Source organism: Chiloscyllium plagiosum, chromosome 14 (assembly GCF_004010195.1).
Source record: "Chiloscyllium plagiosum isolate BGI_BamShark_2017 chromosome 14, ASM401019v2, whole genome shotgun sequence".
Lineage (NCBI taxonomy): Eukaryota > Metazoa > Chordata > Chondrichthyes > Orectolobiformes > Hemiscylliidae > Chiloscyllium > Chiloscyllium plagiosum.
This window is the reverse complement of record NC_057723.1, coordinates 69240234-69267609: the sequence shown is the minus strand read 5'-3', so window position 1 is coordinate 69267609 and position 27376 is coordinate 69240234. Positions and strand designations below refer to the sequence as shown.

At 45.0% G+C, this 27376-nt stretch overlaps 1 protein-coding gene across 4 annotated transcripts in view; it reads right to left on the bottom strand.

Annotated features, from left to right (window-relative positions):
* ebf1a (EBF transcription factor 1a) overlaps window positions 1–27376 on the bottom strand; it is a 468187-nt gene that overhangs the window by 158285 nt on the left and 282526 nt on the right. For all 4 annotated transcript variants that reach the window (XM_043703975.1, XM_043703973.1, XM_043703972.1 and 1 more), the window contains exon 9: window positions 11522–11652. In XM_043703975.1, the coding sequence (XP_043559910.1) occupies window positions 11522–11652 (131 nt within the window). The remainder of the gene's footprint in view (window positions 1–11521; window positions 11653–27376) is intronic.

Genomic DNA, 27376 nt, shown 5'->3' with positions numbered 1-27376 from the left:
TGCCTCCACAGACAGAGAGCTTCAGACTCTGCCTCATGTGGTCCACTTACATGTGCAGGAGAAACTACAGATGATGATGGATGCACTGTCCAGAATAACAGGCAACAAACTACCAGGAATGAGGTGAATCTTGTTCACAAGGTTGGGTCGTACACTCAGTCCATGCCACAAAAGGCTCCGACAAATAGGAACAGAGAAGAAACAGAGAATATATCATGTCAAAAGTTGGCGAGACCCAAGGCCCAATGGGTTGGCCATGGAAACCCATCTTAAGCCCTAGGAGCATTTCACCATCATAGAGGGCTCGCTGGTGTTTGATGAAAGGCTGAGCATTCCAGCTTCACTGCAGGAAGATTTCTTGGTTTAAGATGGATCAGGGACACCTGGGAATCTCCAAGTTCAGAGCTTGTGGTGGTCAGGGATCAGAAAAATGGTTGAGAATCTCATAGCCAACTGTGAGACTTGTGCTATCCAGACACCATCCAATATAATATCATACAAACTCTGGCAGGAAAACACCTACGGACCAGGAAGGAGTAGGAAAGAAAATTGAGAACTCCCTCATAAGTCTGTGTAACAATGTCTGCCATATTCATGTGATGACCAGGGCATCTTCATGTTTGACTACCAAGTAGTTTACAACAGAATAAACAGGGTCTGTGTACGTGTAAACAAAGCACCTTTTCTCCTAATTGGAAACATAAATGAGTTAAACTCTTAATTAAACTAAGAGGCATTAAATGCAAACATGTTTTGCAGTTAATTATCTGTTGGCTAGGCTGCTGTGGTGTATTTTTAGGAACAAGAAATTGTAATAATAGATTGCATATTTTCCCTCTCTTGTCTGATTTTGTAAACATTCACTGATAGTTTTAAATACATAGAATTATGCTTATTGCAACTCATATTCCCCTTTTCTCCACAGAGGTGTCAGCTGGGATTTTCCTCCACTGTCCCACCAGAGTGTGTTTCCTGAATCCTGGTGAAGTGAGGAAAACAAGGAGGAACACAACCCTCATACACAACAATCGCCGACTTCCACCTTCATAACACTGTTCAGCTCTGTCCCTGCCTCAGCCCGTCTGCTGCTGAGGAGCTCAATTGTCCCCTTGTGACCTCGAAACTTGACAAATGCCCGTCCTCCAGTCTGGCCTCTCCATTTCCCGCAAACTCAGATTTCCGTCCCAAAAGGGGATCAGGGAACCAAAAGGGTTTTCACAACAATCAACAGGAGTTGGACAGCCACTATTACAGGGAAGAGCTTTCAATAGTGGATTGGGTAGTTGAATTTCTGTTTAACCGTGGGGGGAATGGAACCCATTCTCCCCAAAGTGTCAAGTGGGATAGACAGATTACTCGCCCAGTAGCATTAGCACGACACAGCCTGCTATTACATTTGTGTTGATGTCTCTTTGTGCATTATGAATAAAGGGGCCTTTTTCCAAGGTAACAGAGAATACCAGCCATTGCTAGCATGCACCAGTATCTTGATAACAGGTGATCAGCTTTCAACATCTTCAACATGAAGAGGCTAATGCTCAAATCCAGCTCCCAGCATAGGACATGTCAGCCATATGTCCACTAACGGAGCCTTGAATCAACGACTCTACTCGGAACTCAATTGCAGCAACAGAATCCCAGGAAGAAATGTTTTAAGGATGTTCTCAGTGCGTCCTCAAAAACGTCAAGCCTCCCGCTGACACACAGGAGAGCCAGTCCAGGCCTGAGCAAAGCAGGGAACGGGAAGGCACTGAGTACATCAAGAGATTTCTGCGGGAATGTGCAGAGGCAAGAGTCTCGGACCCGGTATTGGACTTGATCAGCCTTCTCAGCAGCTCGCTGAGCCAGAGTGGAACCTGGTCGTCCTTGATGTGGGGAGACTGATTAAAAAGGAGACGTCCAGAAAGTGCTGAGTGTGAGTTAGGTCACCACAACAGGGAGAAAACAAAACTGCACAGAAGGAAGGGAAACTTCAACTGACGGGGCAGCATGTGGACTGATGGGACTGTGTTTATTCAGCCCACTTGATGTTAATGCCCTGTCTGCATTACAGGGGTCAGCTTAAAGTCATCTCATAAACGTCCGCTTCGTTACTGTCAGGTCATCAACTCCCCAGGAAAGCTCTTGGGTGTCTCAGAATATCAGGCCCCAAGATCTCCTTTGCATTGTTTCTAAATCATCTTTAAATGGCAGAAACTTCTCCCCTTCTGAGACCAGACCCATTACCCGACAGTGCCATATACACTCCGCGGCGTCAGACCCATAACCTGATAGTGCCATATACCCTCTGCGGTATCAGACCCATAACCAGACAGTGCCATATACACTCCGCGGTGTCAGACCCATAACCAGACTGTGCCATATACACTCCGCGGTGTCAGTCCCAAAACCCGACAGTGCCATATACGCTCCGCGGTGTCAGACCCAAAACCCGACAGTGCCATATACACTCCCCGGTATCAGACCCAAAACCCGACTGTGCCATATACACTCCGTGGTGTCAGACCCAAAACCCAACAGTACCATATACACTCCCCGGTATCAGACCCATAACCCGACAGTGCCATATACGCTCCGCGGTGTCAGTCCCAAAACCCGACAGTGCCATATACACTCCGCGGTGTCAGACCCAAAACCCGACAGTGCCATATACACTCCGCGGTGTCAGACCCAAAACCCGACAGTGCCATATACACTCCGCGGTGGCAGTCCCAAAACCCGACAGTGCCATATACTCTCCCCGGTATCAGACCCAAAACCCGACTGTGCCATATACACTCCGCGGCGTCAGACCCAAAACCCGACAGTGCCATATACACTCCCCAGTATCAGACCCATAACCCAACAGTGCCATATACGCTCCGCGGTGTCAAACCCAAAACCCGACAGTGCCATATACGCAACCCGGTATCAGACCCATAACCCGACAGTGCCATATACACTGCACGGCGTCAGACCCATAACCCTACAGTGCCATATACACTCCCCGGTGGCAGACCCATAACCCGACAGTGCCATATACACTCCCCAGTGTCAGACCTGTTACCCACTAGTGCCATATACATTCATTTATGTCAGACCTTTAGCCAATAGTGCCATGTACACTCCCCGGTGTCAGACCCATTACCCAATAGTGCCATGTACAGTCACTGCTATCTGACCTGTTACCCAACAGTGCCATCTACACTCCCCGGTATCAATACCATTACCCAACTAGTGCCATATACATTCCCCAATGTCAGACTCGTTACCCAACAGTGCCATATACACGAACCGGTGTTGGACCCATTACCCAACAGCACCATATATACTCCTTGGGGTCAGACCCGTTACCCAACAGTGCCATGTAAACTCCCCAGTATCAGACCCATTACCCAACAGTGCCATATACTCTCTCCAGTATCAGACTCATTACCCACGAGTGCCATATACACTCACTGGTGTCAGACCCACTAACCACTAGTGTCATATAAACTCACCGGTATCAGACCCGTTACCCACCAGTGCCATATGCACTCCCCGGTGTCAGACCTGTTACCCAACAGTACCATATACACTCACCGGTGTCAGACCAATTACCCACTAGTGCCATATACACTCACCGGCGTCAGACCAATTACCCAGTATTGCCATACACACTCACCGGTGTCAGACCCATTACCCAAAGGGGCCATATACACTCCCCGGTGTCGTAGTCATTAACCAACAGTGCCATGTACACACCCCGGTGTCAGACCCATTATCCACTGGTGTCATATACAGTACATTCACTATGATCTGAACTGTTAATCATCAGGGTCAGATCTATTAGCCCCATGTACACCATGATTAGACCTGATAGCCACTAAAAACAGTCCTGTACCTATTTGTCAGTCCTATGTCCATCAAGATCAGAACAGTTACCCACTAGTGGCAGAGCTGCTTCCAGAAGTGATAGTCTTAAAGACACCAGGAACATAGCTACCAGCCAGGAGAGTCAGTCTTGTTCCAACCAGGGTCAGACCTGTACCCACCAGGATCAGACCTGTACCACCAGGGTCAGACCTATACCCACTACAGTCAGACCTACACCCTACAGGGTCAATTTTAAACTCACCTACACCCACAAGATCAATCCTCTCCCCAGTAGGGTCAGATGTGTTCCCACTGGGGTTAAATCTATTCTTCACTTGTAGTGGACCTGTGCTAGTCTCTCACTGTACTTCACTCACAGTTTAAAATGCTCTCTCTCCACCCAGCTTGGAAGTACATTGGTAGTAATTATACTGCTGGCCATTTCTCACAGCCCAGTGTAGGGAGCATTACCCATCACAACTAACTGAAAATCCCAGTGATAAACACTGCAAACATATTTCCTACAAATGAAGTAATGTGAGAAATTGAATTGATAATAAGAACCTTTCCAGAATGTAATTTGCAAATCCACTTGAGACACTCTGTCACAGTTGCTGTAGAGGCCCTTTAGGGTGCGACCATCAGCATGTATGTAACACTTAATTTAACTGGCCGATCAGTATCTGGGGACCCTGTGATCAATATCAGCCTGGCTAAGATACTCCTTATCAGTCTTTGTACAGCTTGTGCTGTCAGATAAACAAGCCCTTATCAGGTACAAATTTAAGCATAATTAAATTTAAATTGAAAACTTGCCTGCTGTTCAACCTTTCTGATTCCCCTCTAGCCAAATTTACGTCTGCGGGGCTGGGGGAGGGGGATTGTCTCCTTGTCCTCCCCCTCCTACATCCTGAACTCTTACCCGGGTACAGTCTCAAAAGGCAGTCATCAAGAGATGCCCTCTGGCATCTCATCCAAGTTTCCTGACTGATAGGTGCCAATCCAGTCACTAGCAGCTGCTATTCGACTGTGGGAAGCATTACAGACAAGGCCTTAATCCTGCACCAGGAGTAACATTTTAAAACTTGGGTGGGGTGGGGGGGAACATTCCTGACAAAGGGTTCATGCCCGAAACAGCGACTCTCCTGCTCCTGCAAGTCCAGTTGTGCTTTTCCAGCACCACACTCTTCGACTCTGACCTCCAGCCTCTGCCGTGCTCACATTCTCCCAGATCAAAGACCAGCTTGGCACCGCAGTTTTGTGACAGGCCTATAGGGGAGCTAGCGGGACAGCACCCATTGCAAAGCAGATAATCCTGATTCCTCTGGGGCCTAGGTGGCATGATGAATAACTAGCTGCTTTACAACACAGCGCAGGTAATGTCCCCAAGCCCCTGTCTTCCAGCGCCCTGCCATCCGAACGAAGCAGAGCTGAGGCCATTATTGGGTTAGCAGGACACCTAACGATGGCAAACTCTGCCTGGACATATCCCATGGCATAACCTCTAACTGCTCCGCCCCCACATTCTTGTCTTTGGTCACTCAATACATCAACCTTCAAATGGAATGCAATCCCTGATTCTTCATTATCCTGATTGGATGGTTCCTGCCTATCTATCAAGCCCACTTCCAACTCGTAATCAAAAGTAGCCCACAGAAATGGAAATAAAATGATTACATTTTCCCCCTGCCTGCAGGATTTTTCTCTCCTGGTTTCAGACAGCAGTATCCCAGAGATTAATTCATAACTCCTATTGTGAACCACGAGGATAGCAACAAATGTATTGGTGGGATGTGCTAACAGATAGCAGAGTTCAGTGTGGAGAAATGTAACCTGATTCATTTTGGTAGACAGAATATGGAGAGATTATACAAGGAGATGCATGAGCAGAGGGACCTGGGTCTATATGTACATATTGTAGATAACAGAAGGTACTGAGAGACTGTATGTAGCGCAAATAATAACCTAACTTTTATTAATAGACGAACAGAGTACAAGAATAAGGAGGTTATGTTAACTTGTCAAAGACTCCAAGCTTGCTCTCACCTGGAGTACTTTGTCTGTTTCTGGGAATGCTCTTCAGAAAGGATCTGAAAACACTGGAGAGAACTAAGTTAGCTCACTGAGCTGGAAGGTTCGTTTTCAGACTTTTGTCACCATGACTAGGTAACATCACTGGAGATTCTCACTGATATGTTACCTAACCACGGTGACGAAACATCTGAAAGCAAGACCTCCTTGCTCAGCGAGCACTGGAGATAGTTCAGAAAGGATTCACAAGGATGGTTCCTGAAATAAGTAACCTCAGTTGTGATGATCAATTGGAGCAGTTAGAGCTGTTTTCCTTCAAAAGAAGGCTGAGGGGGAATAGGAAGGAAGTGTCAAAATGAGGAGGGGTCTGGTCAGAGTTTAACCATCCAGAATGAGAGCGCATAGATTTGAAGGAATTGGTGAAGGAAGCAGTGAAGGAAGCAAACGTGATGTGAGGAAAAATCCCTTTATACCAGTAGTTACTGTCCAGAACACACTGCCTGAGAGAATGGAGGCAGGCAGGCTCAAGTGAAACATTCAATCGGAAATGAAAGAATGTGAATTGATCATTGGGACAGCAGCACAGACATAATGTGTCGAATGGCCTCCATCAATACTGTAACAAGCCTGTGATCCTGTGACATCAGGGCAAGTGTGGAGGTACACAAGGTGTGCACATACACACAGACACACACACATACACACACAGGATGCTGCACATGTCTGAACACACCATGTGTCTTTGAACACACAGAAATGAGTACACACAAAAATATTAAAGTGAGGGACACAAAACATCAGTTACTCCAACAAGCCTTCCCCACACCCATAACAATTGGGTGTCTGAACAAGGCTTCCATCCCCATAGTCATGTGTTCTCCTGCGGATTGTAGGACAACTGCATAAAACTGTGAAGAGCTAGTTATCATTTTCTTAACAAGTGAAGCTGTGTGTGTTTCAGTGCAGTTTTGTAGCATCACGTTGAGCACCTCTGAACAGAATGTGGTTTGTCGAGCAACTTATCTCATAAAGGTGTTGCTCTTTCACATATTGGTGGGGATTACTTCTCTGGCAGCCGCTTCCTTCCCAGTGGAAAAAGCCCAGAAATACAGCACAGGAGGAGATGGTTCAGCCCATTCATGCTGGCCTAAGGTATCTCTCAAGTCTAACACCACTTTCTAATTCTTGATTCACACCACTGTGGGTACTGACATTCCTGCTTTTTAAATGTAATGAAGCTTTCTTCACCTATTGCCTTTCCAAACAACAGGTCCCAATTTCCCATCACTGTCCAAGTGAAAACATTGCTCCTTTGACTCCCGTTAATGATTTTGACAATTACTTCAGCTCTACGATCCCTGGCTATTGACCTCCCTGTTGAGGAATTAGGAGTTTCCTATCCACTCTGAGCCACTATAAGTCTCAATTAAATGTCTCCTCTGTTCCAAAGAAAACAATGCCCAGCCTATCCAATTCCTCCTCCTCCAACCTCCAGCAATGTCCTTGTGAGTGGGCTTGTTGGACTAAATGGCCTGTTTCCAGGAGCGATAATACAATAGAGTCACTTCGCCACTGCGGCCAGGCAATGAGTCAATCCTCGTAGGTAACACTGGGCCCGAGGGGAAAAGTCCCAACAGGTAAAAACAAATAAAAATAAAAAAGTATGTGAGTTTGGTTTTTGGGGAACCTGTCCTGAAATATAAAACATTCTACTGGTCAAAAGTGACCTTGAACTCACTGCATGGAAAGTTCTGGAATACCCATTTCGCCATTTGCGCTGGGACGTGAGGAAACCTGAGAATCAATGTTATATAGACTGTAAAATGATTCACTTTTTCTGTTGTGTGAAGTGGGCAGAAAAATATACCTGAAATAATGGTCATTCATTGGCTGAACAACGCTTATTAACAGCAACAGTTTGAGGAATGTGTAAGTAATCAGCACTTCTGCCCAATTTAATGAATACTGAGCTATAATTTGCATATGTCTCAATTCTAACAAAGCCAATAAAGGCTTGGCAGCATCTAGAAGTTCAGGTTCCCGGGTGTTATAATCTGAAACCCTTCCAGGATCCACAGGGTTAAAGAGGTCACCTCTAATATAAATAATACAAAATCACATCTAACCCCTTGCTGCTTAAGCTGGGATATTGAGCCATTCAAGCCTCCCTTTTGTTAACATATGGTGCTGGGTGGGCCCCAGGCTTAAGAGCGAGAGGTGAATTTTGTCGGTCTGAGGTTTTACAGGAACGGCCAGAGGGTGTCATTCAAATGGAAATTGCTGCCATATGTCTGCCTTCACCAGCCTAGGGGGGTGGCCAGTGAGACTGAAAGAGAGTGGGAGACAGACAGACAGGGGGACAGAAATGCAGGGGGAGCAAAGGACAGAGAAGTTGAAACAAAAATGGGATGAGATAAGGAACGGTCAAAAAGGACAGGGGAGGGGGAGAAAAAACAAAGAGGCCTTTACAGTGTGAGAAACAAAAACGAGGGGTAAAGAAAGAGATAGCGTGAGAGAGAAGGTGTATTAAAGAGTGGATAATGCCAATCATAGAGATGAACAGCATGGAAACAGACCAGATATCTTTACCTAATCTAGTCCCACTTGCCAGCACTTGGCCTATATCCCTCTAAACCCTTCTTATTCATATACCATCCAGATGCCTTTCAAATGCTGCAAATTGTACCAGCGTCCTCCACTTCCTCTGGCAGCTCATTCCATTCCACTCTCTGTGTGAAAAAGTTGCCTCTGAGGTCCCTTTTATATCTTTCCCCTCTCACCCTAAACCTAGCCCTCTAGATGTGTACTCCCTCACCCCAGGGAAAAGACTTTGTCTATTTACCCTATCCATGCCCCTCATGATTTTATAAACCGCTAAAAGGTCACCCTTCAGCCTCCGACGCTCGCTTCAGAATGCTGGAAATGGGGTTGTTAGAATGATCGGGGTAGGTGCCCATGCCAGCACTGACACCAGATCCGTGGGGAGGGGGTGGTTTGGCTGTTTCCTCAGACTGGTAAATGACAATCTGACCAATGTTGTGAAAGTGACATGAGTGCCCATGGCAGGGTGGGGCAGGTGCCCTCTCGCTGGCACATTGAAACATGTTGGGCAGCTGATTGCTCTGGGATCGATTGCCGATTGAACACTGTACAAAGGAGGCCACACACGGCAGAACATTTGGCAAGAAGACTGGCTTTAAGCTGGCCGTGCACTTCTGACCTCACAGGCATAGAAGCAGTAGGTCCAGAGTGCACTGTGAACAAAACATTCACTCACCAAGGCCCTGACGAATATCAGCAACAAGACTGTTTGCTCCACAGTTGTGCCTAGTCTTTATTTTTTAATTACTAATCAGGTAAGCAATCAGCCACATCTGGATTTCCAATCAGCCACACACAGTTGTTGGCTCGTACAATGGTCGACACAGGGTTAAATAGCTTAATTTGGATTCCAATCTCAATGCTAATGCTGGAATTTCCTCCCTTTGGTGCTATCTGAAACACACATCTCCTAAGTTAATATTCTACCATTCTATTTAAGTCAGACTGGATTCCCACCTGGGAATGAACAGGATGGCAGAGTCTCACTCACATCTGAACTCCACTAAGGCGCTCTTGCCACCAAGAGATTGCAGACATGTGTGGAGTGCCATGGTGGGATTTGAACCCAGAACATTAGCCTAGGGTTCTGCATTACGAGTCCAGTGTCGTAGCCACTGATCCACACCTCCCTTTTTACTCGCAGGAGGATCCCAGGATCCCCACAATGCGACCGACTGGACTCCACATCGGAAGATCCAGATGGGGAGTGTTGGGAAAGCCTTCCAGCGGGAAGATGAGCAACTTCACTGGAACTGGCGAAGGGAGCTTCTTCCCACAACCATGCAACAAAGCTGCGTTCCAGTTGAGTCTTACCAACCCCCAACGGATGCAGCCAATCCTGGCAGTCACACACACGCTCATCATTCACAACTAATTGCTTACAGGGTTGATGCAATCTGAGGTTATTTCCCGTGAAGGGGAGAGCCCTCCTTTAAAGAGAGGTTCCAATAAACAACGTGTCTTGCTTGCCGCAATCTGCTGCTAATGTGACATTATAAAGTTAAATGCCACTAAAGCTCCAAGTGTTTCTTATTAGTGTTATTCGAGTAATTGTTTCTGGTTGCAGTGCCAGCATTGAGGCTTTGAGTTAAGCTCTCCCGAAGGCTCACTTTGCATCTTCACTGCCCAGTTCATTGCTGGCAGTCGGAGCAGAGGTCTAAAAGTCACCTCAGTGCCTCTGAGCTGGCATGGGCTGGGAAGAAACATCGGTCAGGGTTCTTGCTTCCAATAATTCCTGCACATGTCGGATGAACCAGGGGTGCAGGTTTAGCTGTGACACCTCCTTCAGTCGCACAGCCTAACTCAATTCCACGCTTCCATTTGAAAAACAGATGCTTCGGGTGAAGGACCCAGAGCTGGGATAGCCAGGGACCCGTAGTCCGGCCAAAGTCAATGATCTCAGAAGAGTGAAAGATTTTGGGGTGGGGGTGAAGAATGATTAATCCAAATGCAGTGCCTGTTATGTACTTATGGCAAACGTGTAAGTCATGTGACATCCTTCTATCCTCTCCTCCTCACAAACATATTAAATCGGGCTCAACCATGCCATGGAATTAGATAGGTCTTTCAGAGAGATAGCAACAATAGGGAGAGGTTGAATAGGCTGAGGCTGTTTTCCCTGGAGGGTCGTACGCTGAGGGATGACCTTATAGATGATTATAAGATCATGAGAGGCATGGATAGGATAAATAGACAAGGTCCTTTCCCTGGGGTGGGGGATTCCAGAACTAGAGGGCATAGGTTTAGGGTGAGAGGGGAAAGATTTAAAAGGGAGCTAAGTGGCAACTTTTTCATGCAGAGGGTGGTGTGTGTATGGAACGAGCTGCCAGAGGAAGTGGTGGAGACTGGTAAAATTACAGCAATTAAAAGGCATCAGGATGGGTATACAAATAGAAAGAGTTTAGAGGGATGTGGGCCAAATGCTGGCAAATGGGACGAGATTAGATTAGGGTATCTGGTCGGCATGGATGAGTTGGGCCGAAGGGTCTGTTTCCATGCTGTACACCTCTATGACTCTAAGTACAATGGGACGAATAATATCCTTTGCTGCTATACCATTTGAAGACCTAAAAATAAACCATTAAACAATGGGGAAGAAACAAAATTGAAGGTGCACTGCTCAAGGTGTATAACCCTTTCACAATATCCATGGCACAGCACCCACTCTGCCAACGGCTGACATCTTTTCTCCTGCTGTGCCACTGTCCGAGCTGCCTCTGTGTGTGTGTGAAGTGTGTGTGTGTCTGTGTGTGAGAGAGAGTTGCTTCCAAGTGAGCCTTTGGGAGAACTTAACGTAAAATGTAGAAGCTGTCACTGCATCGAGAAACAATCACTTGAACAGCACTAATAAGAAACACTTGGAGGCTTTAGTTGCATTGAACTTTATAATGATCACTGTCACATTAGCAGCAGACACAGGCGGACAAGCTATGTATTTATTGGAGGCAATTCTTGCAGAATTACTCTCGCTTTCATATTAGGAACCTAAGTCAGCAGAGGATCAGAAGCCAATGATCCCGACTAAATTGCTGGTATATGCATTTCCTTCACGTACCTCACTCCAGACCAGCATGGTGCCGAATATGACTTGCAATCCGTCAAAGAAATTATCTCCAATGATGATGACAGTGGCTCCTCCAGTAGTCCAGCCCTCACTGGGACTGATGGCTTTGATGCAAGGGGTGGCTGTTGAGGAAGGGGAGAACAAGAAAGGAGAATAAAATCAAGCTTCAACATAAAAACATTAGGGGGCTTTCAACCAATTCCTAAAGTCACCGCGCAGGAGAAAAAATATGTAATGCAGTCTAATGATGTGAGAAATCTTAGCAGGGCTTTAGTTATGAGGCTTTGGTGATTCCCTATAATTAAGGTGCTAGGCTTAAACTCTTAACTCTTGTCCAAACAAAAGCCATGAATTAACCTTAATTCCACACTCAGTGGAATTTCCATTGGAAAAGCCCAAGATGAACCGATGCCCTCTGCAGAAAAGCTAATAAAGAGTAAGTATTATATTACTGTGAATGTGTAACTGGAACCACCAGGGTTGTAGGGTTCAAAATCATGTTGGTGCATGGTTCAGAGGAGCTCTCTTATTCTTAACTGAATCACAATTTCCAGGACCAGCTGGAATCAAACAGAGGGGAAAGGGTAGAAAGGGAAGTTGGCAAACTCCTAAGAGATGGAAACGAGATGTCACATTTTCTGTTGATTGGTATTTGAGTAATGTGGTGCTGGGGTACCCGTATCCAAAGGGAGCTGAGCGATCACCGTTGCATCCAGTTCTGGGGTCTGAGGAGGTGGGAAGGTGGAGCATTCAGTGGGTACTCATTTCCCGATCACCCATGGGGTAATCCCTACCGGAGAAAGCTTGCATGTGGTCCACATTGAACAGCTGGATTCAGCTCTACTGTTCCCCACTGGTTGTGTTGCTGTAAGCTGGGCAAGGAACAAGAGGGCAGACAATCCCTTTGGAACCGCTAGCCTTCCTCAAGTTGTCATCACCCAAGATCAAAGTTTTAAAATGTTTTAAAAGACTTGAGAATTTCAGAATGGGAATGAGACTAATGACAAATGTATCCCCTCTAATTCCAGGAGCAAATGGATTGAGTCAAAGCAACATGGGTCTTAGGAGCAGAAGTAAGCAACTCACTCCTTCAAGAAACTCATAACTCATCTGATTGTGATCTCAACTTTACTTTCCTCACTGGCCCCCATAATCCTGAACTCCCTCATCTATGGAAAGTCTACCTCAGCCATGAATAAATTCAACGAACCAGCCTTCAGTGCTTTCTGAGGAGTCCGCAATGCAACGCGAGATTTTGTTCCACCACAACTCTCTCCGAAAGGGAGAACTCTCATGTTTGAACGGTGGCCCCTTGACCTGGTCTCCTCCCACAAGGGGAAACATCCTTTAGGTATCAGCCCTCCCAAGTTCCTCAGGATCTTACATGATTCCATAAGATCTCCTCTCATACTTCTAAATTCCACTGGAAACAGACCATTTTTCATAAAGGGAAGCTTTTCATCCCGGGAATGAATCGAGTGATCCGTGTCTGGATGCAAATATATTCTTTATCAAAAGAGGAAACTACTGTACTTCAGACATGGTCTCACCAAAGAGCTTGATTAGTTGATTTGCAATGCAGAGTGACACTAACAGTTTGGGTTCAATTCTCACACCGGCTGAGGTTACCATGAAGGACTCTCGCTCTCAGCCCCTCCCCTCACTTGAGATGTGGTGACCCTCAGGTTAAATCACCACTAATCTTCCCTTTCTAATGAGGAAGCAGCCAGGCATCTAGGACTATGGTGACTTTAACCTTGATCTCACCAAAGCCCGGTACAGCAACATCATTACATTCCCATTCCATTCCATAAAGAGGACCAACATTCTACGTGCCTTCTTCATAACTTGCTGAACCTATGTGTGATTCAGATACCGGGACACCCAGATCCCACTGTATCACTAAGCTGTGCGATATCACTCCATTAAAACAGAATTTTCAATTCTTCCTTGTGAAGTGGAGAAGTTTTCATTTTCCCACGTTACGTACACCATCTGCCAAATGTTACCCCATTCACTTCACCTGTCTACAGCACTTTGCATATTCTCTACTCCTCCTGACTATTTACTTTCCCACCTATTTCGGTATCATCAGCAAATCTACCTACCGTACACTCCGTCCCTACATTCATTTCACCGACAAAGTTTGTAAATAGTTGAGGCCCCAGCACTGATCCTGGTGGCACTCCATTAGTTACAAGTTGCCGACTCCTCAAAAAATAATTTCAATTCTTTGTTTGCTGTTCGATAACCAATCCTTTAGATATGCCAATATGCTACCTTCAATATGACGAACATTTATTTTGTGATATATAAACTATGATTCAGCACTTCATCAAAACCCTTTTGGAAATCTAACTTCATCACATCAATAAGTTCCCCTTTATCCACCTTTTCTGTTACTCCCTCAGAGAATACTAATCAATTAGTTAATTACAATTTCCATTTCACAAAACCATGTTGACTTTGCCTGATCCTATTGTAGTTTCTAAGTCTCCCTAATAATTGATTCTAGCAGTAACCCTGTGACAGCTGTTGGACTAAGTATTTCTCTAGTCCACTCTTCCAGATGAATTTCCAAGTCTCAGTATCAACTCAGTCGGCATGCTCCTGACACAATGTTCAAACATGTAGGGCATCTCTCTGCTTTTATATTAGTACAGCTCCTTTAACACACTGTGAAACTGTAGACTCACTCATGTTCCAGTGGGATTATAATTCGGCTAGTCCTAAGGAACCAGGCATTTGTTTAGATTATGCAAGTTAGTCAAGGCACTGTGTCTGTATCCAGATAGGATTTTCATCATGTTAAGAATAGTGAAGAATTGGCTATGTTAAATTGTACCACACCCTGTTCCCAAACAGCAGGGCTGGGCAGAACTAGCAGAGATAAAAACAAGAACTTTATCCTAACCATGCCTGGTGGAAAACTGGCACAATTATATTAGAGAGATAGAGCTGTACAGCACGGAAACAGAACCTTTGGTCCAATCTATCCATGCCGACCAGATACCTGAAAGTGATTCAGTCCAATTTGCCAGCATTTGGCCTAGATCCCTCTAAACCCTTCTTATTCACGTACCCAACCAGTTGCCTTTTAAATGTTGCAATTTTACGCAACTCCACCACCTTCTCTGGCAATTTGTTCTAAACACGCACCAACCTCTGTGTGAAAAAGTTGTCCCTCAGGTCCATTTTAAATCTTTATCCTCTCATCTTAAAACTTCACCCTCTAGGTTTAGACTCCCCTACCCTAGGAAAGAAGATCTTGGATATTTACCCTACCTCCATGTCCCTTATGTTTTTACAAACCTCTAGAAGGTCACCCCACAGCCTGCAACACTCCAGGGGAAAACGCCCCAGCCGATTCAGCCTCTCCTTATTGCTCAAACCCTCCAATCCCAGCAACATCCTTATAAATCTTTTCTGAACCCTTTCGAGTTCATCTTTCTTACAGCAGGGAGACCTGAAGTGAACGCAGTATTCTAGAAGTGGACTAACCAATGCCCTGTACAGCCGCAACATGACTTCCCAACTCCTATACTGTACTCAAGACACTAACCAATGAAGGCAAGTATTTCAAATGCCTTCTTCAGCACCCTGTCTTCCAGTGACTCCACTTTCAAGGAACTATGCACATGGTCTCTTTTTTCGGCAACACTCCCTAAGCCCTACCATTAAGTGTATAATTAAGGATAACCTGCCCTGGTCTGCCTTACCAAAACGCAACATCTCATATTTATCTAAATTAAACTCCATCTGCCACTCCTTGGCCCTCTGGCCCATCTGATCAAGGTCCCATTGTATTCTGAGATAACCTTCTTCACTGTCCACTATACCACAAATTTTGGTACCATATTCGCTGACAAGCCAAGTATTATTAAATAAGTCTCACTAGTGCATTTAGAAAAGCATTGAACATTTAGACAAAATCAATATACTTTTGCAAATGAAAAATCCATTCGACAAGTTTATTACAATTTTCTTGGGGATGTAGCGAGCATGGTAGATAAAGGGGAACCAGTTGATGCAACATACTTGGGATTTCTAAAAATATTTGGTAAAGTTCCGTACAAATACAAGGTAAAGACTCATGGAAGTGATATATCAGCACAGATGGAGGACTGGTTAGAGGAAGAAAATAGTAAAAATAAATGTCTCATTTTTCAAGCTGGCAGGTTTTAACTAGGAAAGTGAAACCTGGCTCAGAGTTGGGGCCTCAACCATCTAAAACTTACATTAAGAACTTGCATGAAAATATGGATATTTGCTAACCATACAAAATTCAATGGGAAGGTGAATGTTGCATAATATATTGACGGAAGGATACACTTGCTTTAGAGACAGTACAGCAAATATTCACCAAATTAATCCCAAACACGATGGTCATCCAACAATGCAAGACCGAGTAAACTGAAGCTTGAATAAATGAGATGTCTTCTCATTGAATCACACAAGGTTTGGAAGGGACAGGACAGGCTACATGCTGATGGGTTCTGTCTGCGGGCTGGACAATCTAGAATGCATGGGCACATTCTCAGGAGAAGAGGCCGATCATTCAGGACAGAAGTGAGGACAAACTAGTCATGAATCTTTGGATCTACCTACTTCACAGCATGGTGGATGCTTCTTAATTCAATATGGACGGACAGATTAGGGAATCAGTGGAGGAGAAGCAAACAGGAAAGTGGAGTCAAGTCGGAAAATACTGAATGGAGAAGACCAGGGCCATTCACATTCAACCCACTCCGGCTCCTATTTCTGTCATCATCTGAAAGCCGTGGCGGCTGGGGCATTGAAATTACTCAAGGCTATTACAATTTTAACAAACAGAAGAGTCAAGGGTTAATGGGGAGGGGGTGGGGAATCAGACAGGAATGTGGACTTGAGATCACAATCCAATCAGCCATGATCTATTTGAATTTCAGAGCAAGCTCGAAGGGCCGAATGGCCTGCACCTACATTCTTATATCCTAATCTTCTTAACTAAGACTGACTTGGATTTCTACAGCACGCTCCCAATCTCAGTATGTGCCAAGGCATTTATAGCCAATTAAGTACCTTGGACGTGCAGCGACTATTAAAACTTTGGAAAGGAACAGCCAATTTGTGCACAGCTAGCTGTGAGATAATGACCAGATTATCACCTTTAGAGCAGTTTGTTGATGAATAAATATTAACCAGGACATGGGGGAGAACGTGCTGTCTCTTCTTCAAACGTAGTGCCATGGTATCCTTTACAATCATCAGAGAGGACCTCATTTTATGTGGCATTTTAAAGACCTGGGTATCAGTTCATTTTGGCTGCTCAGCTCTCCGCAGAAAGACTTGAGCCTTGTGTACAGGAAGGTATAGTGTTCTCACTGGCTACACAACCATGGCACTAAGTGTAACCCGACGACAACTTTATTAACACCTAAGTACAGGCTGAGTGTTCTCATGCTGTGTGAGAGACCGGGTGAATCATGACAAAGAACTAATTTCACTGGCGGATGTTGCAAATCTACTGAACACAGTTTGCCAAAAGCAATTTTTGACTCGATTGATACCAATAACTGAAGCAGTCATTGGATTGCTGCTAATCTCAGTCACTTAGTCACTCCAGCTCAGTTTGAATAGATACTCCTGATATAAAAAACAAGTTTAAAATCATGCTTGGCTAACCTTTTTAGTTAAACTCTCCAATATCAGAAACTGAACTGAACTAGCCATAAAAATACATTGGCTACAACTCCATACTAGCAGCTGGGAATGCTGCAGTGAGTAACTCACCCCCTCGACTCCCCAAAGCCTGTCCACCATCTACAAAGCACAAGTGTGATGGAATACTCCTCACTTGCCTGGATGGGGGCAGCTCCAACAACACTCAAGAAACTTGACACCATCCAGGTCAAAGAAGCCATTTGATTGGCACCACATCGACAAACATTCGCTTCCTCCACCACCGACGCTCAGTAGCAGCAGTGCATACCATCTACAACATGCACTCCAGCAACTCATCCAGGCTTCTTAGACAGCACCTCTGAACCTCTAACATTGAGAAGGGCAAGGGCAGCAGATACATGGCAAAGCCACCACCAACAAATTCCTCTCCAAGACGCAACTCATCCTGACTTGGAAATACGTTGTTGCTCCTTTACTGTTGCTGGGCCAAAATCCTGGAACTTGCTCCCTTACAGCTCTCTGGGTGTACCTACATTTTAAAAGCTAGGACAGTTTAGGAAGGTAGCTCACCACGACCCTCTCCAGGGCATTAGAAATGGGCAGTAAGTGTTGGCCTACATGCCACGAATTATTCTTTAAACTCATTGCAATATCTAATTAGTTCCAAACTATCTCAATGTACAATCCGTATGTTGGTAGTTCCTTGCGTGAAGAACTCCATGACTTTGGTCTTTAATTTGTAGTTTACCCATTTCAACCTGCATTCTCTTGTTCCAGTCCTGCATGTTGGGCACACAGTGGCTCAGTGGTTAGCACTACTGCCTCACAGTGCCAGGGCAACTGTCTGTGTGGAGTTTGCACATTGTCTGCTGGGCGCTCTGGTTTCCTCCCACAGTTCAAAGATGTGCAGGTTAAGTGGACTGGCCATGCTAAATTAGCCATAGCGTTCAAGAATGTGTAGTGTAGGTGCGTGAGCCATTGGGAATGTAGGATTATATGGTACAGGGATGGGTCTGGATGGGGTGTGCTTCAGAGGGTCGTTGTGGACTCGATGGGTCGAGTGGCCTGTTTCCATACTGCAGGGATTATATGACGATAATGTTGAAGTCACCTCATGGATTTGCTTTCTCCAGGCACTTAGTCTAAAGCAAGTTGTGGGGCCTAGGCAGCCATCTCAGTTTGGCTCAAACAGGGGGACCTTGCAAAATAAAAGGAAAGTACAGCGGATGCTGGAAACCTGAAATAAAACATGCCGGAGTAACTCAGCAGGTCTCACAGCATCTGTGCAGAACTTTCTCTTCAGAAGGATCATATTCAGCTTGAAACGGTAGCACTGATTCTCTCCTCACGGATACTGACAGGCCTCCTGAATATTTCCTTTCTCCATAATGTGGCTGTTCCAAACTGTATACATCACGTTCTCATCTGGGAGCATGTGTATAAAAAAACTAGCTGAGCCCCTGTTTGGGTCCCTTGATGTACTTTGGATGATACAACAGGAGTCACTCTTGGAAGAGTATGATGGGAAAAGTATAGAGTCTCGTCTGCCAATTACATTTACCTCTGAAATGCTTCACAAACATGGTGAGAGTTAAGATATGCTAAAGTGTGGCATCTAGTGTATGGCAGCCTAACGGTGGCATGTGGTGTAACACCTACAGGAAGCACATGCAGGACTTTTAATATATTAATGTCATACACTTGTATGAAGTTAAAAAAGTTAATGTCATACACTTGTATGATTTTGCATCTCATTAATCTCACTTTTGCAACATACTAATGTTCGGTCTGGAGGCTGCAACCACAGTACAATTTATCTCCTGGCTACATTGCAAAGTTACCAAACACACTGCACTTAACTAAACTGAAATATAAAATGCATCAATCCATCAGAATAGTGATTAGTTGGGCACTGTCTTTGCGCACAGTTGGTTTGCAAACCATTTATCAGACAGGGAGAGTGAAGCTGACCGGGAAAACTACTGGAATTAGTGCAATGATGCAGCTTACAGCTTTTCACCACATGTTTATGAGCAAAGAAAAAAAAAGATGCTATTTGTGGTTTATAATACATGAGCCCATGTAATGGAACACAGATAGTTGGAGGTCTATTGAGTCAGATTTCTTGAAACTTATTTACAACACTAACTATTTACAAAGCTATGATTTCACAGATTTACACAGACAATTTGGGTTCTGTGCTTACTGGTGTTATTGTACAATGCACAACTGACTGACTGATTAAAGACGTGGTACTGACTACGATGCACAGAGTGTTGCACCTTTAGACTGGAACAGCAAGTGTCATAATGTCATGTAACTGTCTTAAAAGTACAGGCCTAAGTAGCTGGGAATCTATGCTATAATATATCAGAAAGGTGTGGCCAAAGACAATGTGCATGAACAGCAAAGACCCTTTAGAGGCACACCACAGACACATGGCTCGTGTGATTTTGAGGTTAGAATGGGGTGAAGAGGATGAAGGAGTAACACAGCAGTGCAACCACAGGATCAATGAGAACACTGTGTCATTTTGCAGGCTGGAAATACATGAAAGTACTCAAGATGCTTGAGGGTTAAATCACAGACTGTCATTTAGATAATCTTTCCTATTGGAAAGATGGCCTCAACAATACATGGCTCCATAAAATCCTGTGCTCTCAGAGGTATTACATGGCATAAAATGCTAATTCAGGTTATTATAGACAGGCTTTTATTAAATATAACTATGCCCCAGTTGTTTAAAAGCTTTGCAAATTTGATTGTTTTATGAGTGTGGTGTAAATGTCATCTCAAGCTTTGAAGCACTAGGCAGACAATCAGGACTCTTGCAAGACTGATCTGAGTCGATCAAAGGCCAAGCACTGAGGGAATTGCTGGGAAAACATGGAGGAGCGATAAAAATCTAACAGATTAATTGGTTTAAATTTCATTTCGGGATGTTGAACTTTGACTCGAAATCCTAATGCCGTTTCTGTAAGTCAGGGTCTAATTACTAGAATTCCAATTTTCCTGCACACAAAATGAGAGAGAGGTGGGGGGAGGGTCTAAGCATTGAGCCCAGAGAATACATTTTACATCCAATTTCATCTGTCGACATGATGTCACCCGGGACTCTTTTTTAACCCTGTGTTGTCTCCAGAGTCTTCTCTGTTTGCATCGGCTATGCGCTGGGAGTGACAGCCTTTAGAGTGAGAGTGTGGCCTGCCAATGGGGTAAAGGCAGGTTTAGCAAACTACTGTCAGCATTCCAGGCTGGGGCAAGGAAATCAGCACAGTCGCTCCACTCTGAAATGTCTCCCAGTCAGCAGAGGCAATCTCCTTTCCTCAGGAATCTAGAGAGGACTGGAATTTTCTTTCAATTTCATTTTTGGTTTGGTTGGGGATTCCTGATGAAGGGCTTATGCCCGAAACATCGACTCTCCTGCTCCTCGGATGCTGCCTGACCTACTGTGCTTTTCCAGCACCACACTTTTTTTGGCTCTGATCTCCAGCATCTGCAGTCCTCACTTTTGCCAATTCAGTGCCGGTCCATGCCAAGAGGCAGATTTCACATCATTCACACCATTCCTTCCCCAAGTGGTAACTTAACAGTGCCCCAACATCGAATACCAATGCAGACTGCTCCAGCCAATGAGGAAAGTGAGAGGGGACAGGAAATGCCAAGTCCTCATGACAGGAACCGGGCTTCAGTCGGGATGCTACGTGGGTTTGCCAAAAGGTACCAGGATGAGGGCTTTCGGTAGTGAATCTCTCATGTTTCATGCAGAGAACCACGGAGAGATGCTCAAAGTTAAAAGGTGTCTGTTTCCACTGGCAGGAGGCTCAGAAACCAGAGGGAACAAATTCAAAACAATAGGCCAAAAGAGCACTGTAGGGAGGCGAAATATTTACGGTGAGGGTTTTCTTTTGAAGTAGCAAGTTCAGACAATCCCAAGAGGGATTGCATAAATGCTTGAAAAAAGAGATGCTTTCAGGGTTACAGGGGGAAAGCAGATGTGCGAGGGGGGGGAAGCGAGATTAATTGGATATTCAAACAGTCAGCACAGTCACGATGGGCTGAATGGCATTCTTCTATCCAACAGGATGCCACAATTCACAGGCAGGGGGAAGGGGCATCACAGGTGAGCTTATTCACGTCGCTACCAGACATTTGCACAGACATGTGGCATGTTCCAGCAGCTACAAGATCAGTTAGACAGGCATGATGGAATCCTGCCTTGACCTTTTTTGTTTCACGAAAGCCATGATGGTAACAAAGAGCATGTGATCTCGGACAGAAAATCTCAATTTTCAATGTAAGCAAATTCCACACGAATTTATTGCATACAGTTCTGGTCACTGCATTACAGGAAGGATGTGAAGGCACTGGAAGGGATACAGTGGAGATTTACCAGAATGTTGCCTGATATGGAGGGAAGGTCTTATAGGAAAGACTGAGGGGCTTGAGGCTGTTATTGTTAGAGAGAAGGAGATTAAGAAACGACTTATGAGAGACATACAAGAAGATCAGAGGATTAGATGGGGTGGACAGTGAGAGCTTTTTTCCTCAAATGGTGATGGCTAGCATAAGGGGACATAGCTTTAAACTGAGGGGTTATAGATATAGGACAGATGTCAGAGGAAGGTTCTTTACTCAGAGACTCATAAGGGCGTGGAAATCCCTGCCTGCAATAGTAGAAGACTCGTCGACTTTAGCGGCATTTAAATAGTCATTGGATAAACATATGGATGAAAATGGAATAGTGTAGATTAGATGGGCTTCAGATTGGTTCCACAGGTCGGCACAACATCGAGGGCCGAAAGGCCTGTACTGTGCTGTAATGTTCTATGTTCAATTTGGTGCCCCCAATTCTCCAAGTACTATTGCTTCTTTGAGCAGCCCTGACCCGACAGTTATTTTCAATGAGTGGCAATCTCGAACACTGTCCGAATTTCTGGAAAGGCACATCAGATCAGTCAGCGCCTACAGAAAACTAAGGAGCACCTCAGCAGATTCTCTTTGCTGATTCTGCAAGCATCTGACCCGTCTGCTGCCCAAGGGCAGCTGTTCCCTGCTTCACATCCCCAGATTTTCAGTGTTTAACCTTGGAACGGGATCTCATCTTAGAGAGAAAGCTCCAGACCTAAACTGAGACTTTCCCGATTGAAGGCTTCTATAATCTCATTGACCGTTTTTACCGAGGCATGAGAAGCTGGAGCAGGCAAAAGGGTGAGGGTGTGAAAAGTGTTTCGCACACTCTTCATTTCTTCCTCTTTGTGAGAAAGATACATGTGCTCGCCCATGCAGTCACCTGCACAGAAATCTCAAAATGTACTCAATAATGTAAAATAAATGCTGCTCACTAATGTGAAAACCCAGTCTTCTGTTAGTCAACAGAAGAGTGTGGAGATTTGGTTTGGCCTTTCGGGAGACTGGTGAGGGGATACAGTAGGTTAGATACTGGACCTTTCATCTTTGGAATACAGGTTTGAATCCAGCTCTGATCCCATAAGAAAAGCTAGTTCTCTTCTTTTTTTTAATAAGCATGCAAATTAGCAGTAGGTCATTAGGCCTGTCTAGCCGGGTCCTGTTCAGGGCTGACATGATTGTAATTCCCCTTCTCACCTCCCTCTGATAGTCTTTCAGCCCTTTGCTTATCAAAAATCTATCCAAGCTCCGCCATAAAAATATTCAAGAGCTCTGATTCCAACACCTTTTCAGGAAGAGAGTTTCTAGAACTCTCAACCTTCAGAGAAAACAAAATAGTCTAACCTCCTTCGAGTTATCAACTTCTGGTTTTAGATTCTCCCATTGGAGGAAGCATACTCCTCACATGTCTGCTGCCAAGACCCCTCAGCATCTCATACATTTCTATCAGTTCACATCTGAGGGCTGGGCACTGTTTGAAATGGGTGCAAGCCACCTCAACCCAGTTCCTCATGGTCAGAGGTGCAACGGCATGGAACAACACTTCCAATTTGTCACTCTAAAGGGGGAAACCAATGCTCTTCCAAGACTGAAGGACTCTCTTGCGCCCAGAGTTCAAGTGACTGGGAATACTTGCTATTGACGGTGGTATCTCAAAATGGGAAGGTCTAAAATAACGTAGGAGGACCAACGTAGGAGGACGTAGGAGTTATCATGTAAACTCAGTCCAGGTAGCCCCTTTTTCTGGTGTGCGTGCTGGAACATGAGAGGAATCCACATCAGTGATAGTATCGTTCACCTCAATGTAACTGTGTGCCTTAACTTCATCTCCATGCTGATCCCCAACACCGATTCAGTACCCCATGCATTCTCCTGACAGCACCTGACATAGTTCCCCGATGGACTCATCTGTTAGTCTGAATAGTGAGCGTTGGGCCTTTTGACCATGGGATCCACCAAAGATGAGCCAAGTCCTATCTTGTACATCTGAAGGCATATTTTCCAGCAAGCTTGGCATCAGCAGCAGGAGAGGATAAAGCCTGCAGCAAGGGCATGGGGTGAGATCGAGTGGAGAAGGCAAGGGGTGAGCTGGCCTAGCAGAATGATGTTGACATGCCAAGGGAGGGATCAGCTGCAGAGTGCTGGAATGGGATGGCATCGAGTGATGAGGCTTACAGCAGAATGAGATGGGGTGTGCCGCCATGCTGTAAGGCTAGAATATGTATATATAGTGATTGGAATAGGATATAAGGTGATAGACTGGGAATGGCAAAAACATTCAGGACAAGAATTGACAGCTGCAGCTCCCTGAACTACATCTGGTCCTAATTGGAAAGGATCAGCTGTATAAATATTCACTATTTTTGTTTTAATAAGGTGGGGGACTTTTTTTTTAAATTAGTCATTGTCAGGCTAATGATCAGTCTTGATGTTAATGGTTTTAGACACACTCACATCACACAATAATGCTTGAATTATTCAATAGGATTGTGCAGAGCAGCACCTGGGCCAGATTATATCGACTACGTAATATGAGGTAAGGGTCCCTGGAGGACTCTGAGTGCTCACAGCCTTGAGATGTTTGTCATTCTTCTCCCAATTTCACTCCCCCCCCCGCCACCCCCACCTTCCCCCCATGCTGATTCCTGATGTGCAGATCCAGCTGTGGGGACTGGCCCAGTGGCCATCCTTCATGTGGAAGCTTTGAGGTCAAGTGCCAAATGCTATTCAGCTGTGGGGTGCATCATTGCCAAGCGCAGTACTGCTCTTAGCGTGCTTTCACACGTGGAAGCTATCCAACACCACAAGGACAGAGCTTCAACTAGGTAGTATCTGTGACCACTGTAATTACCCTCAATGGAGAGGGCTCATGTAGTGCAGTGATAATGTCCCTACCTCTGATCTGGGAAGTCCCTGCTTCAAGTCCTGCATGCTCCCAAGGTGTGTAAATACATCTCTGAACAGGTTTCTTAGAAGATCTCATTACCCTCAACGGGATAATCTGAGGGGCCTTTTCTGTTAAAGTGATACCAGTTGAAGATTATCTAAAAATGAGGAGCTTCTCCCACTACAACTAACCCTGCACGTTCCACTGCAAACAGAGCCTGGCCTCAAAAAAGTAACTTTAATTGGATTGGGGATCGTTGCACATTACTCACCTCAAAACAAGTTTTTGTTTAACTGAGGTTACAATCTGATTACTATCTGTATCATGATTGCACATTAACAGGACATTGTCTATGTGATTTATAACAGCAAATATTTGTTTTAAATCAGCAGTATCTCCTAGCAAACAGAACTAAAAAAAAAATCATCATCCAGCCTAAAAGCGCAGCAAGGACAGGATCGGAGTTGATTTGAAATCCTCATTTGAAAAGGTTGCCTGTACTCAGTGCTTTAGCTTTGACATGACGTACCTGCAGGAACCATAATCCCACCAGGAATTAGTACCCGCACCTCTTAAGGAAGTGCGGGAGGGTGGGGGGAGCAAAATCCCTGTGTTTAACCCGAAAGGCGGCAGAGGAGCAAACAACTACATCACGTGTAAACATACATCAATTCCCTCAAGAATACTACAGTCCGCTTTCCGAAAGGCACAAACGCAAGGCGATTTGAAGAAAATCATTTCTCTTCGTTTTCACTTTTTCTCTCTCAACTGAGCAAGTTGGTAGCCTTAATGCCAATTTGTAAGGGGGATAATTTGGCTTTATAAAATCTGAGACTGAAAAGATGCAAGGAGTGACGCAGAACTGTTCCAAAGACTAAGCCTGGCCAAAGTCGAATCCTTCACAAGGTTTGAAATTGTGCGTGGATTATCCAGATGGTAGGAAGAGGCTCCATCTGATAGGATTAGACCTTTGTGGCTCCCTCTGTTCCATCTGTTCTTTCCCTAGAGCCTGCGTACACCACGATCCAACAACCACAAATGCAGCTTCTGTCCCCACTGCCTGCACATCACAACAGACAAGGCTTTATTATTATGGCAGCACTTCTTGCCTTATTTATTTCGGGAAAAAAAAAATCTTTGTACCTTAGAATCCCAATGTGCAATCATGCTCTTTTAATCCTTTGAGTTTCTAACAGAAATTTGATTTAAATATCTCTCCCCAATTACAAGAGATGTTATTGTTTTTATTTTCATCCATATGGGAACAAAAGCTTCCTGCATTCATTGATAGATTGGGAAGGTGCTCCCTTTAGAAATATGGGATTTGCATTCCAAACAAATCATTTATGAATCGCCCACTGAATCTCCGAGATTTAAGCCTTCAGTCTTGTTACCAACTTAACACAACCTGTACCTGACATTAACCACTCACCCCTCCAGACCCTTTACATGACCAGAGATCCTGAACACAGAATACAGCAACCACCTTTCCCCAGCCCACACCGCCATGGCATGTCAAAAGTCATCCTTCAGCAATGTGGAAGGTCCATTGTACAGAGGTGACTGAGGGGAAAGAGGAAGGGGAGGGAAGCCTGGTGAAAATGGGACACGTCTTTGATACAAGAGGAAGGAAAAGCCTGAAAGACCCAAGAATAAGGTGGGATGGGAAGATGCAAATGGCCTTGATATCAGGACACGGTAGATGGAGGGAGTGACGCAGATTCGGGAGGAGAAAGAGGAGTTGCTCCACCAATTCAGAACCATCCTGAGAAAGTATTTTAATTGAGAGAGAATGGTCTCCCTTTTGGTGCATCTGTTTGCACAGGGCCTCACAGTTCCATGTCTCCCAACTGTAGGGACTTCAGATCGAGGTTTCTGTGGTTCCTGCACACAGACTGTGCACAGAATAATATTATGCTCCATCGGGAGAAAGCTAGATGTGGTAAAGAAAATGAATCCCACAGTAACCCTCTTTGCTGCTTTTCAGAGGGTCTGTGCCAAAGCTAATAAAACTGAAATCTCTATAACGTCCTGTTTAAGATACTTACAGCTACTTTCCAATTTGCAGCCAGTATATATTATTATACACTAACACTGAGGCTACATTATGCATCTTTTTTAGATGTTAACTCTTCCACAGCCACACTACAGTCAGAACCACCTTCCTCTTTCATTCATCCCCTCAACTGAAAATGCTGACTCCGCCTGGGGAGGGAAATAGTTTGAACTGAGGCCCCCTGCGTTACCCGATCCTCATGTTCTGGGTCCAGCCTTTGCTCAATAAATGAACCCACTGCACAGCAAACACATCATCCTGACTTGGAGCCATACCACCGATCTATTGCTGGGTCAACAGGCCAGAACTCCCTTCCCAGCAGCACACCTGATCCAGATGCAGTGCAGCAGTCCACTAAGCCTAAGGAGTTTGCACATTCTCCCTGTGTCATTGTGGACTATTGCACTGCATCTGGTTCAGGTGTGCTGCTGGGAAGGGAGTACTGGGATATTGACTGTGGGTAACCTCCCACAGTCCAAAGATGGGCAGGTTAGGAGAATTGGCCATGCTACATTGCCCATAGTGTTCAGGGATGTGTAGGTTAGGTGCATTCGTCTGGGGGAAATGTAGACGAATGGGTCCGGGTGGGTTACTCTTCGGAGGGTCGGTGTGGACTTGTTGGGCCGAAGGGCCTGTTTCCACACTGTAGGGATTCTATGATTCTTGAAGACAGCTGGTCACATCCTTCTTGAGTCTGATTCCAGACGGTGTAACCAGCAATGTTCAAATCCCAGGAATAAATAAAAGAAAATATGTGCCATCCCAGTACTGGAAGCGTGGGGGCGGTGGGGGGGGGGGGGATCAGAACCACCAGGACAACAGCATTCTA